General features: G+C 33.3%; 1 protein-coding gene across 2 annotated transcripts in view; it reads right to left on the bottom strand.

The window, feature by feature from the left end:
• Positions 1-14571, bottom strand: part of CWC22 (CWC22 spliceosome associated protein homolog) — a 56489-nt gene that overhangs the window by 21802 nt on the left and 20116 nt on the right. For both annotated transcript variants that reach the window (XM_058712501.1, XM_058712510.1), the window contains 9 exons: positions 14289-14356; positions 12235-12345; positions 9309-9554; positions 5849-5977; positions 3920-4088; positions 3489-3542; positions 1568-1703; positions 1268-1474; positions 1112-1174 (listed from right to left, as the gene is read on the bottom strand). In XM_058712501.1, the coding sequence (XP_058568484.1) occupies positions 1112-1174; positions 1268-1474; positions 1568-1703; positions 3489-3542; positions 3920-4088; positions 5849-5977; positions 9309-9554; positions 12235-12345; positions 14289-14356 (1183 nt within the window). The remainder of the gene's footprint in view (positions 1-1111; positions 1175-1267; positions 1475-1567; positions 1704-3488; positions 3543-3919; positions 4089-5848; positions 5978-9308; positions 9555-12234; positions 12346-14288; positions 14357-14571) is intronic.

Genomic DNA, 14571 nt, shown 5'->3' with positions numbered 1-14571 from the left:
TGTAGAAAAGGAAGTTCATAAGAAAAGAAGGCAAAATGGGTCCAAGGAATTCTCCATGTTTAGAAATTAAATTATAATAGCAAAAAGAATCTGGCCGTTGCAGTGAAATGCCCCTAGGAACCTGGTACCTAAGAAGAGAAATCTATTTATTGAACCAGATTTGTAGAATAATGTATAGAAATGTGAAGCTGCTTACACTTTACTTGCTATTTCATTCTACTTCCAAATGACTAAAATAGGAGATGCAGGCAGTGACAGAGCTCTAGGCTGCCTGCTTGCTTCCTGAGAGATTTCAGAACAGTAAGTACTTCTCACACAAAATCACAGCTTGAGGGAAATGGAACTCATAAAATTGTAATTATAATATAATTATATAGGTAATTCTGAATATTAGCTTTAGAAGAAAAATGATACAAATGTGAAAAAAAAACACTGCCTAAATACTGGCTCTACACTTTATTTATCCTTAAACAAGTAACATTTACATCAAACAAGTTTTGTAACTTGTTCTAGGTCACTTAGCTTGTAAAGGCAGACAAAATACAAACCAAAGTCTGTCCAAAGTTAGTGTTTACAATACATTGGCAACATACAAATGATAATAATAACCAATTTATTGACCATTGATACACTGTCTGGAATTGATTGATTTTATCAGGATATCAATCTGCTCTCAAGAAATAATAAAGTACAGCACTTTATAATAAAAGAATAGCATTCAGTTGATCATTAAATCAGGGGTAAACTTAAGTACTAATTCTTAGGTGGCAGTGAAGTTAAAATGAAAGCCACCAGTAATTCTTAAGTGGTAGTAAATAAAATAAAGGCCATTAGTAATATATGGATATTTCTTAAGAGGAATAAGACTTAAGGGCTGTATAATTTAAACACAGGGAAAGAGGAGAGGGACAAAGAGGTACATAATTTAGAATGAAGTAATACCACCAACAAGCACTAGGCAGAATACTAATGCATGGGGAAAAAAGTGAAGAAAATGGCTTCATAAGAGCAGAGATTTCATCAGGTCAGTGATCTAAACCTTTCTATTAGTATTATAGAGCTACATGAATTGCTTCTACTAATCCAAAATAGACTATAAAATTCTACCTACCTTTCTTAATAGCTTTGTACTTCTCTTCATTCTCCATGAAATTAGGATCCATCTTGAAAACATCTTTAAAAAAAGAAATTAAAAAATAGTGTTTATTTTCTATATTTACATTTGTTGGTGTCCCATGTCCCAAATCTCCCCCAACCCCTGACTCACTAAGAACATCTTCTGGATTATAGTCATCCTCCAGAGGAAGCATATGAGTGAACTGATCATCTTCTTCTACTAAATCAAGTCCTTCTAGGATAACAGGGTGGTCCTTAAATCCATCCTTCCGTACAGCAAACATCACTTCAATCATATACTGAACTCTTTTATCAATTTCAGACTCATGGAGAATATTTCGGAGGCGCTCAAATATAGCTAAAGTTAAAATCAAAGAAAAAAACAGGAAAATAAGCAAAAAATATAATACTCAAGCCAAAGCTCGATATCAAACTGAGAGCATATACTTGCCATTGATTCCTCTTGGTGACACCTGTGTTAATTTAAGGCCACATTCCTTGAGAAAACCAATAGCTACTTCAACACTATCGTCAGTTGGTCTTTCCAGGAGCAAAGTGAGCATCTCTAGGCATAAAACTTCATGTGCCTTAAACAGAATGAAGACATATGGAATAGAGAAAATATTTTTAAATACATTAACCTACTATTAATAGTAATTTGAAAAATTAGCAAATCTTGTTTTTGCAGTAATAATATTATGCATTTGATGAGCAAAGTTTTATAATGCATATAGAAATACTCCAAATATGGGATACAATTTTTTTTTACTTTCATTATGCATCTGTTAAAAATTTCCAGATGATTGTTCCAAAAATCTAAATTATACTGAATACAACTATTTGATTTATCTCCAGAAGAAATAATTCTTCTTACACACTACATGTATCAAACAATATGTTTATAGGAAATGCCATAATTAACTTCCAAATATAAGTTAAAAATTATGTACTAATTTTTTACAATCACTATGTGAAGAATAGTAATACTATATTTTTTGTAATACCCTTCTTCACAACCACAAGTCTTTACAGCCATTTCCCAGGTCATTCTATTAGCCACTCTGTTATTTAGCAAATAGTTCATAAATTATATGAATGATTTTATCCAAAAATATCTTAACTGTTTCTGGTACTCAAGGACACTTTCGAAATACTTCCCTCTATTTTTTTTTTTTTAACTAAATCAAGTTATTTACACTGGTCACGTTTGAAACTTAGTACTTCTAAATAATGCCAGGAAGGGTGGGAATAAAATTCTCCTGAGAAGCTTTGCTGTGAAAAGAAAATGTACCGGGAGGCACTTTTAAGACACTCTCTATATGCCTTTCTAAGGTTGAATCCTTCTTTGAGATGGGGAGGGAAACAGTCTAACTCTTAGGAAAATATTCTTTCCATTGAGCACAATATCAAAAACACGTCTTAACAGTCTTATATCAGTGATTAGAAAATACTGCCTTGTACCAAAATTGAGAAGATCTAAAATATTTAACATTTTAACTGTTTTGTAGCAATGCCAAAAATATCTTCAAAATGAGTGTAGTTAATATACATTCAAAACTAAAACTTACTATCTGTTCTGTTATAGGCACGTGAAATTAAGTCTCCATGGTCTTAAGAAGCAGGTTAGCATTGTAGTAATTTAACTTATTAGGTTAAAATCTAATAGATTTCTAAGAGTGAACACTGGAAAGAATTTCATGTAGGAAAGAATTAAAATATTAATGGTAGATAAATAAGATTAAGTGTGACTTCAAAATTCTTCATCTTATATATAGAAAGAAACCTTTGAGTGCTAATAAGAGCAACTTTATTATTTTCAAGTTTAAACAGAAATTAAATTAAAAAAAAACCCTCTCAAATAGATCAATGGATGAATACAAAATAATCATAAAACCTGAACAATAAAAAGACAAAACTATTTACATTTAAAACAGATTAAAATTACTTAGAATTACTTAAAATTTGTATTTTATAAACTGATTCTAAGAATATATGACTTTGCAGAGAAAAGAATTTCTTATAGAATAGAATATCAGCACGAGGTTCTCAAAACAACAGGTACAGGAGAAAAGAGTAGAAGAAATATCAACTTTATTGTCTTATAAGTATGATTAAATTACATTCTTTGAAGGAATAATTTATAGTTGAATAACCACATATAGTATTATCAATGTGACAAAATACTGTTCTGTGTTCCTCTTTTTATTTAAGAATGTTAAACACGTTTATTATAGTTTTAAAACTAAAATATCATCCAAGATACTTTTCTGAAAGACTACAAGGAGAAACAAAAATAGAGATGTATCAATGAAGTGGCATCAAGCATGTGGTCTAATGCCACTGAACGGGATCAAGTATTAAAAATTACTTACCACGTTTTGGTTAATAAGATGTGCCACAAATTTTGAAGCAGTAAGACAAAGTTGCTGAAAAGTGAACAGAGACAAAGTTAATCTATAAACTAAAACCAATTTTCAGTTAACTACTGAATCTCCAGCTCACTTACACACTACTTAAAATATGTAGCACACAAACGTAATTTTTATAGTACAGAAAGTTATAAGATAAAAACTATTACATGTGAAATAGTGCCATTTCTGGCTAAATAATTACAATTCTGCAGTTATAGCCATTGTGTCTGTGGCTCATCATTAGTCGCCAGGGATATTTAATAAAACAAAAAAATGTTCTCATGAAAGGAATGCAAGGAATTCCTATGTAGCAATCACTATTGCTTACCACTGTTGATAATAGATTAGTCTGTCCCTATGTGGCAGGCAATTTACAAGCCCATAATATATACCTTATCATTTCTTCGATAGCCTTTTCGAAAATTAAGAATTAACCTCTTGAGGATTAATTCTCCGATTTGTGGAAATTTTGAGTTGATAATTGCCACTAATGCTGCATAAACATGGGTGAAGATCGGAGAAGCACTCTGTGCTTGCAAAACAGATCTGGACAGCAGGCCTCTGTTTAAAAAAGAAAAAAAAGAGTCAATAATCACCAAATTAATTAAAAGAAAAAAAACATTTAAAATCCAGCAATATGACTCATCTGTAAATAAACACAATAGCTAAAACTGGACTAAATCTTCCTCACCTTATCTAGTCTTACTGATAAACAAAAACTTTTGAAAAACAAAACTTCGAATCTGTGTTTTTAAAACAGCTTTGTCGGGGCGCCTGGGTGGCGCAGTCGGTTAAGCGTCCGACTTCAGCCAGGTCACGATCTCGCGCTCCGTGAGTTCGAGCCCCGCGTCAGGCTCTGGGCTGATGGCTCGGAGCCTGGAGCCTGTTTCTGATTCTGTGTCTCCCTCTCTCTCTGCCCCTCCCCCGTTCATGCTCTGTCTCTCTCTGTCCCAAAAATAAATAAAAAATGTTGAAAAAAAAAAAAAAAAAAAAAAACAGCTTTGTCTACAATTATTTTCTTCAAAAATTTTTTTTCTCTAAATTCCTCTTTTCCTTACTTATGTCTCTTCGATCTAATCATGAATTTGAGTTTTTAAAGCATTTTATACTAATATGTTTTACATCTTCAAAAAAGTGAAGGAAAAAAAGATCTGCATCAAAAACTAAAATTAGAAGTTGAATTTCCACTGTGAGCCCATCATTTATATAAAATTAATTCTGTGATTAAAGACAAATTTGGATGGCTTCCATCTTTAAGCCTATGTTAGTAAAATGAAGATTTGGAATACTGCTACGAGACAGACATAGTTAAAGCATTGCAAGAATAATAATGCTAAAAACAATGACAGGAAAATATAACGTTCCACTTCTAATTCATTCTGAAGTAAGCATGGTTGTATATGCATTTGATAAGGGGAGAAATGCAAAGTGAGCTAACTGAAGAGTTATTTTTAGCAATGTAATGACAAATAATTACCGGATTGCCAAAAGGCAGGAAAACAATATCTTAACAGTTATTAGGTTTAACTTTGACAACTGAATCACCAGAGTAGAAAATGAGAAAAGAACACCCAGCTTATAAACTGTGAGATCTTAAGCAACCCATAAAGCTTCTGCTGCTTTCTGACTAAAACGGGAGAGCTCTACCTACCTTTTAAGGACAGTGGGTGCCTCTTGGTCAACTTTTTATATCCCCACAACATGCTACACCTTACTTTATATGACCTCCTCACAATGTTTTTGAGATGATAAATCAAGGTCATGTGAAATGACATAGGAAAGCATCCCTCAGATTTTAAAATAAAAAATAGCATCTGAAATATTTCTATTTCCTGACCCTTTTAAAATCATGACCATTTAAAACCACAGAGAAAATGACTGTCACTCCCTTCTGCTTTTCTAAAATTTACCACTGATTTTTCTCATTTCTTTCCCATTCTCACTTTGCTTTCATTAGAAATGAACGTTATATAATAACATTTTAATAATAAATAAATATAATATAAATATAATAAAAATATAATAAAATATTCATTATTCCTCATGAGTTTAAATTAGAAGTATTCAGTAAACAAATATCTGCCCCAAAATCAGTATGTGACATCAAACCTTCTCAAAAAGCAAAAACTCCATGCAATTTCTAACAGTGAAGCACAAGTTATTTGTTAGTAGTTTACATTTTTACAAGAACTGCATTTTAAATAATTATTCTCAACTACTATTAAAGCAGCACAATGAATCAGTGATTACTGTCCATGTGGATATTATGTTCCTTTGAAAAATTGCTATGAAATACTATAAATAAAATAGTTGATGCTTACCTTCCTCTAACTATATTTTCTTGAAGAAGTTCTTGAATAATAATACCTATATTAGAAATGTTGACTTTGTTGATAAGACCATTGATTGACTTCTTTAGGGCCTCCCAACTCATCCTCTGGTATGCTAAGCTAAAAAGAATTGATTTTAATAAAATGAAAACTTACACAATGATTACAATAACAAGAGGTTATAATAAGAACTTAAAAAATACTTAGTGTTCCTTTGTTTTTAACATTATATTCACAAATGACCTCAAAGTGCAGTAAAATATATGACTACAAATACATAGATTATATCCTAAACCATATTTGATGTTCTATACATATGATGCTCATCTATAGATCACTTCTCTTTAATAATATAATAAAATTATGTAAGGATAATGTTTTATTCTTATATCCATGTACATTACAAATCATAACATCCATTTATTAGATTCAATGCATATTTATTTTACATTATAACATTCACTTACTTTAAATTATCTTTAAAAAATATTTAAAAATGACAGTTTTAAAAAATTTAAATTATAATATGAAGTATCCAAATATAAGCCATAAAAAGGAGATTTTTATTATGACCTTTCTCATAAAAGCATGAAAAAGAAAACAAATATTTTAAACTATAAAGAAATGGTAAAATTTACAGGAAAAGGGAAGGTCACATGAAATCATAGGGCTGAAAGACTGTTGTATTTTAAAGAACATCTCTACATTTAGGCAGTAATCCCACAGCTATATTGGCTGTTTTTTAACTTAGATCTCAGGCAAATAATTTAGCCTAATTGGGTTTATTTTCTTTTAAAGTTCTAAAATTTTATGGTTTTTACATTTATTTCTCTGTGAAATATGATTTCACCTGCAGAAAGTCATATCTTTTTTTTCTTCCTTATACTTCTCTGGCAGTCTGGTGAAGCTGATGGACTTCTTGGAATAATATATATAAATATATAGGACTACAAAGGATAGCAATCATATTTAAATAGTTTTCAAAGCATGAAAAGAAAAAAAGTTTGATACAATATTCTATGTGTGTGTGTTTTTAAAAAATATTTATTCTTGGGAGAGGGAGAGAGACAGAGGGCGAGTAGGGGAGGGGCAGAGAGAAAGAATCTGAAGCAGGCACCAGGCTCTGAGGTGTCAGCACAGGGCCCGATGCCGGGCTCAAACTCATGAACTGCAAGACCATGACCTGAGCTGAAGTCGGAAGCTTAACCGACTGAGACATTCAGGAGCCCCTCTATGGGCTTAACACATTAAATAATACAAGGTGGTGGTGGGCCTAATCACTTCTTTAATTTCCAAATTAGCATGGCCATAAACAATATTTTGAGATATTTGCAACAAATAGTCTGTTAATACTATGATCTATTGCCTACATTCCTAATATAAAGAAATGCCAAATTTTAGTGAGAGATTAGTAATAATAAAGATGCAATTTTTTTCTTTCCACTTACATTCACAGATTGCCTAAATTCTACCCATGGGTAGAAGGTCTGTAGGTTAAGAGTCCCTGTTCTGCAGTGGCTTACCAAGGCAGAGGTGGTGAGAGCAGTCTGCCCTGGTGCAGAAGAGTTATTTTATCACTGGCATTGCCCTCAGAAGATACTGAGGACAAAAAGCGGACTCACCTGCAGTTAATTATATTGTTTTAAATTCCGTATAGATCATGTATCCCCTAAATGCCTGCATCTGAGGTGGGCAGAACACTCCCAATGGCCCCCAACCTCATCCCTTTAGTATGCTATTATTTGAGAAAGAAGATCAATGGCTTAAAAACTAGCCTAATTAATAAGATTGTTGACACACAACCAATCTCTCTATATAAAGCTTGGAAAAAAACTAATCAAGTACAATTGTACTTCCTAATTAAGAAGCCTAATTAAGAATACAATTCACCTGACTTAATATCTACTAAAAGCAAAGTCTGTAGGCTTCTTTTAGAGACTTCTACTTCTCTTTGTTCCTTGTCCCCTGCCTATGAACAGACTTAAAATGTATATAAAATTATCTTCCAGGAATCTGTGTAAAATTACATACACTGTGGACTCTTCTCCACTCACTTTATTTACAAGGAAGTAAGACTTGGCTTAATAACAATGTTTCTGGTCTTTTACAATTAGGATTGCTTTGGACAGAATTGGGGACCATGACTCTTTCTCACCAATGCTGCTACTACTGCCTCGGAGAGCAGAGAGCAAAATGCTTACATGCTCATGAAGCTCCTACTGACCACAGAAGCCCTTTCCAAATCCCTTCCCAACATAACACTGCAGGCATTGCCAGCAAGTACTGGAATATGACACATACAGAGAAACTTACTAATTAGTTTTAAATTTAATGTCATCTAATGTCCCTTTCTAGAGCATAAATTTTACAAATTTTATCTCAAATATTTATACTTGATATAAATGGCATTTCTACTTCCAGCCAATTCATGAAGTAACTTTAGATTTCATTTATAAAAAGGTTCTCAAGTACTTTCAAGTTGCCATTAAAATACCTATGAAAGATGTGGGAACACTACTGGCTCACCTGGAAATCTGTTTTTCTTAAAGTGTAGCTACCCTCTATCCCATCTTTTTATTACCTAACTGGCAACTGAGTGATCATTTCAATCTTGGATTGTATTACCTCATTCTGCTAGAGAATAACATCTTGAAAACTTAGCTGTATTTTCATACATAGTTCTTCTCGTCTCAATTATTTTGAAAAGGGAAGTAAAGATATGTATTTTCAGGGTGTATGTTCATATATGAATTTCGACTGTTTGCCTTAGCAAAAAATTATAGTCTAACATGGTATGGTCTAAGAAAAGTATGGGTAGAGAAAACTGTCAACTTGATGTCATAGATTAGTACAGGAGTTGGCAAACTACATCCATGACCCAAATGCATCCTATAGTCCATTTTTATAAATAAAGCTTAACTAGAACAAAGCCATATTCATTTGTTTACATATCACCTATGGCTGTATTCACAGCATTCAAGAGCAGAGTCGAGCAGCGGCAACAGACAGAACAACGCATAAAACCTAAAATATTTACTACCTGGCCTTTCACAGAAAAAGTTTGCCACTCTTGGTTTGGTATAACTGGAAAGATCCATTTTAGCTCTAAAATATCAATAATGCTCTTGACCATCTATGAAAAATGGATACTACTAATAGGCATGCATACAACTATAAAAGGAATAGTTTGAAAATAGTAAAAATAAAAGATCTTTCCTTAAACTCTTTGATTTACTCATGCAAAAAAATAAAATGTTGAGCTAATGTCAGGGCAAATAGTAAGCAGAGCTCCAAGGGAGCTTACGGAATAAAGAAGAGAAGTCTAATTTGAGGTCTCTACCATTTTGGACTGGTAAAAGTAAACTCTCAATAGCCAAGGTTAATTAGACCACAGTTGATTTTTTTTCAGAAAGGGTATCTTCGCTTTGTACACTTAGTGATATTAACATGCCTGTTTTTATCTGTAATCTGCTCTTGCATCATCCTGAGCTTCGCAGGAGGAATATATGCTCCACCAGTACGAGTAAGAAGAGGATCCAGTTCATCTTTCTTCTTCTTTGCAGTAGGTTCATCCTGAGCAGGGGAATTCTGGGTTACTGATGGTTCTGGGCTTCTTCTCCCAGGAGACGGGGATTTCCGAGACCTTTTACGATCAGCATCTCTTTCTCTTTCTCTGCGTTTTTCTCGGTCCCTACTTCTGTAATATTTAAAAAAAAATTTTTTTTTTTTTTTGGAGAAAAGACCATATAAATTACATTCTTAAATGAGCTACATACCAAATGAGCAATACCGTTTGCAGGTCACAAATTCAGATAAGGAAAAGTGGTTTGGAATGGTGAGGAAGTGCTTCACAGAGAAGATAGAACTTAAAAGAGGTCTTCAAAGCTTGACAGAATTTACACTGGGGCAAGTAGAGGAAAGTGGAGGAGGAAGGAGGGCATTCTGCAACTAGTGGAAGACAGACTAACTACTAGAAAAGTGAGCAGGGATGTTCAAGCTAATTAGCAGAATAGTCAGGAAACAATAAGGAATCATGTACAATGGCAGTTGGAAAGATGAATTTGAGTCAGACTATGAAATCTTTAAAGACAAGGAACAGACTTCAAGTGTTTTATACTGGAGTTGATGGGGAATCATTAGTAGCTTTTGAGTGTGATAATGACGTGAAAATTGTGTTTTAAGAAGACAATTTAGCCTCTGACATACATGATAAACTGTATAAAAAAGAAACCAGAATTTATCTCCAAATGGCAATTTAGAAGTAAAATTATCTTAAAAAACTGTAACATTTGAAATTATTCCTCCATAGAAGTGGCATTTAAAACCTCAGAATATCAGAAACATCTGGTTATTTGAGACAGTGTAAAAAAAATCAACTATTTTCTACCTATAATAAGTGCCCATTCTTAAGCTATCATTTTTGTAGCTGAGTATCCATTCTGAAGCTAACATTTTAAAACAGTCAAGGTATTATTCTCTGAAATGATCAAGAACTAATGGGAAACAGTGAGTGAGTATCCATTCTTAGGCTAACATCTTTAAACCAATCAAGGTATTATTCTCTGAAATTATCAAGAACTAATGGGAAATAGTATATACCTGCTTTTTGTTATTTTTTCTGAGAAGAATTTGTCCACTTAGTTATTTTTTACCTATACTACCTGGGAAACTCAGATCATTCTGCTCACACTTTGGGCACCATGAGTTAAATGAATACAGTAAATAAAAACAAGTTTCATTTATCACTATTACCAGGAAACTGCTGGCTAGATTTTAGCTAGATCTAGGAAGGGTGTATTTGAGATGGTCTGTCTTAACAAACAGTAATACAACTTACACAAAGAGAAAGCAGTCACCTAGCCAGGTAGATGCAGAGAAGCTGCTTTGAAACTTAAGTATATACCACTATCCACGGAGACACAGTGAACAGAAGGGAAGAAAAGTGGTTCCAAATAGACACGTTAATTAGTCACAAAGCCAGGTGCACTGAAATCTAGGCAGTGATTTGCAACTGAGTTGCTTCTTATTGTGAGCGTGATACGTTCCAAGAGAGCAGCTACAGCAGGAATTTACTGGCATCGGCTATGATTCTTCTGAGAAACACTAGGTAAGACTGCTAGCTGGCTGACCAACTTGCATCTTTATAATTTTAATATTTGGACCTTCGGAGTGCAGAGGTAATAGAGTCAGTCTTCTTTGAGACTAAATAGCATCTCTTCCAATGCTTTCATACTGTTAGCTTTTATATCTACATAATACACAGTCTGCTTACTTCATAGTATTGTTGTACGGGTCAAATGAGACTTATGTACATACAATGGACCAAAAACAGTTACAATGAGGCAATAGTCAGAGATTTTGGAAAAAAACACGGGCATTGGAGTCAAAATTGAATTCAAATCCCAGTTTCATTGTCAACCAGATAGGCAACTGCAACCTCAGGTAAATCACTTAATCCCTTCAAACTCACTTTTTAAAATTTGTAAATTGTGAAAAATAGTATCTAGTTTTAAGTGTTTTAACCTTATTTGACAAAGTATGCAGAATGCCCAGCTCACCAATTATGATTGCAGTCATTGTTCTTAATGGGTGTCATTAAGGTGATAGTAGATGAGCCTGGCTTTTGGAGGTTAATTTAATCTGACATTTTGGTTTTAGATATAGTATATTAGAAAGTAAGTAGTGAGAAGGAAATTTTGGCTGCAGATATCACATAACGTGATTAGCTCCAAACTGCAGAGGAATTTAATCAAAATTTTAATGGGGGTATAGTCTTGGTAGTCATGGAGTGGGTAATATGAGGGAGATATTAAAAGGATACAGACCTCAGTGAACAATAAAATATGGTAGACAAGTTTTTGAACATGGATGACCAATAATAAGGTGGGTATTCAAATTCTCCAAAGGCTCAGGAAAGAATATATTTAGATAAAAACTAGACGGGCAGCTTCACTCTCACTGTCCTAGTGCCATCATGCAGCAAAGTAAACTGAGATCACTCTATCCATATGGTATCAATGACTTTCACTCAGTAAGTTTTCACACCTCAAAACTCATCCTCATGCACTACAGTATCATATCATGAATAAGAGCTTAGGCTCAGGGTCAGACAGACCTGGCCTTGCCACAGACTTGCTTCTAAAACAAAAACAAATGACTTAATTCTCTATGCCTCAGTTTCTTCATCTATAAAATACACAATAGTATCTACTTCATATATTTACTGCAATAAGGAGTTAATCCACATGAAGTCTTTATTAGAAACCTGGCACCTAAGAACATCCGTTTAAAATTAGCTATTATTGTTTTCATTATGAAGTGTAAAAAAAAATTTAAACGAGTGTGATTTTTCTATAGTTAAAATTTCCAGTACTAACCGCGACTCCATGCTACCATCATGAGATCGTCCTCTTCTTGAACGCTCATAGTCCGACCTGCTGTAATCAATGCAATCTCTATCCCGAGGGGATCTGTCTTGTTCTGCATATCTAACACATAAAATAAGAAAACCAAAGTTATAAGATGAAAACAACTATGTTATAAATACTTAGCAAAGTCATATACTGGTAATGCTAAAGTAACTGTACGACTGAATAATGTCTTATCAAACTATTTTTAACAAACAGCTTATTTGGTTTGACATTCATTTAGTCTCGACTATAGAAGCTTTCAGCTTGTGTACAAAATAACTACTAGAGTTCACGTAACCAAACCTGTCATCCTGATTCACACTGTCTCAAGTAAAGGATTATATATCTGGATATCATATGTAGTTAGCATGAAAAAGGCCACCCTGCAAATGACTCATTTGCCTAGTTGACTCATTTTATCAAAGCAATAACCACAAATGAGACCAAAGTCATGGGTTGGCCTCCATAAAGAACAGTTTAACTCACTCCAACAGACATCCAAAAAACATCAGCTGTTATTCTTGAATCTGCTTTACCGAATAGCAGTGCAAACAGATTTAAATTATTAGCAAACAAGGATGACAGTATAAGATCTGCCTTAAACCTAAAACAATAAAATCAGAGAACCTTAAGAGAAGTTAAACATGTACACACATAATAAACATACATAGTAACATACACAGTAATTATAGTGATTCATATTTCATGTATAGTTAACCCTTGAACAACTGCAGGTTTGAATTGTGAGGGTTCACCTATACATGATTTTTTTCCAATAAATACAACATAGTACTATAAATATGTTTCTCTTCCTTATGATTTTATTAATAACATTTTTTCTCCAGCTTACTTTATTGTAAAAATACAGTATGTAACACAGATAACACATGCAAAATATTAGTTGACTGTTTATGTTGCTGGTAAGGCTTCTGGTCAACAGTAAAGTATTAGTAGTCACTTTTTGGGGAGTTAAAAGTTATAAGCAGATTTTTGACTGCAGAGGGCACCACTGCCTCTAACTCCCAGGCTGTTTAGGGGTCAACTGTATACATCTACAAGTAATTTATATACATACAGATATAGGTGTGCATCAGTACATGCAGAGAGTTTTTTTTTTTTTTTCTTTTAGACAGAGTAGATGATTGATGAAAAGTACTAAGTAGTTGCAAACCATCACAATTAACTTGATGTCAATGAAACAAAAGTTTTTAGAGACAGCAGAGTGGCATAAGAAGAAAGAAAGTACATACGGGGTAAGGCAGAGATCAGACAACTGAAAGAAGGTTTAGAGGATGCTTTTCCCTTCATAAATTATTTTTAATGGTCATAGTTCACTAAGTAAAATAATCAAAGTACTACCATGAATGCCTGATGAACATTAATAGTAATATTTGTCGGGGTGCCTAGGTGGTTCAGTTAAGCATGTGACTCCTGATTTCAGCTCAGGTCATGCTCTCACGTTTCGTGGATTCCAGCCCCCCATGGGGCTCTTCACTGACAGGGCGGAACCTGCATGGGGTTCTCTGTCTCTCCCTCTCTCTCTGTGTCTCTCCCACTCATGTGCTTTCTCTCAAAATAAATACTTAACTTAAAACAATAGTAATATTTCTAGATCTTTGATCTTAACACAATTATAAGATATGATACACATAAAAGCATTCTGAAATCTATTAAGAGCCATGTATAGGACAGTGGTAACAAAAGCAACACTTCAAAATAATTTCAACTCCGTTTTCCATTTTATAAACTTTCATTTAGTATTCATTTCATTTTATAACTTTAATTTTTTGATATGCTGAAATTATTCTTTCTCACCTCCAAAATTAGATAAAATCTAGAATTATTTACTAGAAACTACCAGAACAGTCATTCAAAAATGATTTGTCCTCAAGCTTATTCAAATAATACTGAAAACCATCAAAAATAAATTGTTCACCCTAAAATTAGGAACCTAACAGCTAAATAATTTCTTAAACTTATTACAAAAAATTTAAATTGCAGAAGCACATAAAATTATTTACCTGTCTTCTGGAGAGGAGGTCCTCTGATATGAATTATAGTTTTCCCTTCTGTCATGACCAGAAGAATGCTTTCAAAGGGAAAAAAAAGAGGGGGGGGGGGACATTTAAAAAATTATGATAAAAACACACAGAAAATGAAATATGTCTTTCAGAAAAACAGAAGTGCCGTACAAATTATTTCAAAACATTTTTTTAAATCATAAGAATAATACATGTTATCTAAATAGTACATAAGATAAAAGAAAATTTTCAGGGCCTCCAAGGTAAGTATCTGTGGCAGATC

The sequence above is a fragment of the Neofelis nebulosa genome, chromosome 2 (genome assembly GCF_028018385.1).
Source record: "Neofelis nebulosa isolate mNeoNeb1 chromosome 2, mNeoNeb1.pri, whole genome shotgun sequence".
Taxonomy (NCBI): domain Eukaryota; kingdom Metazoa; phylum Chordata; class Mammalia; order Carnivora; family Felidae; genus Neofelis; species Neofelis nebulosa.
This window is presented reverse-complemented; position numbering and strand designations above follow the sequence as displayed.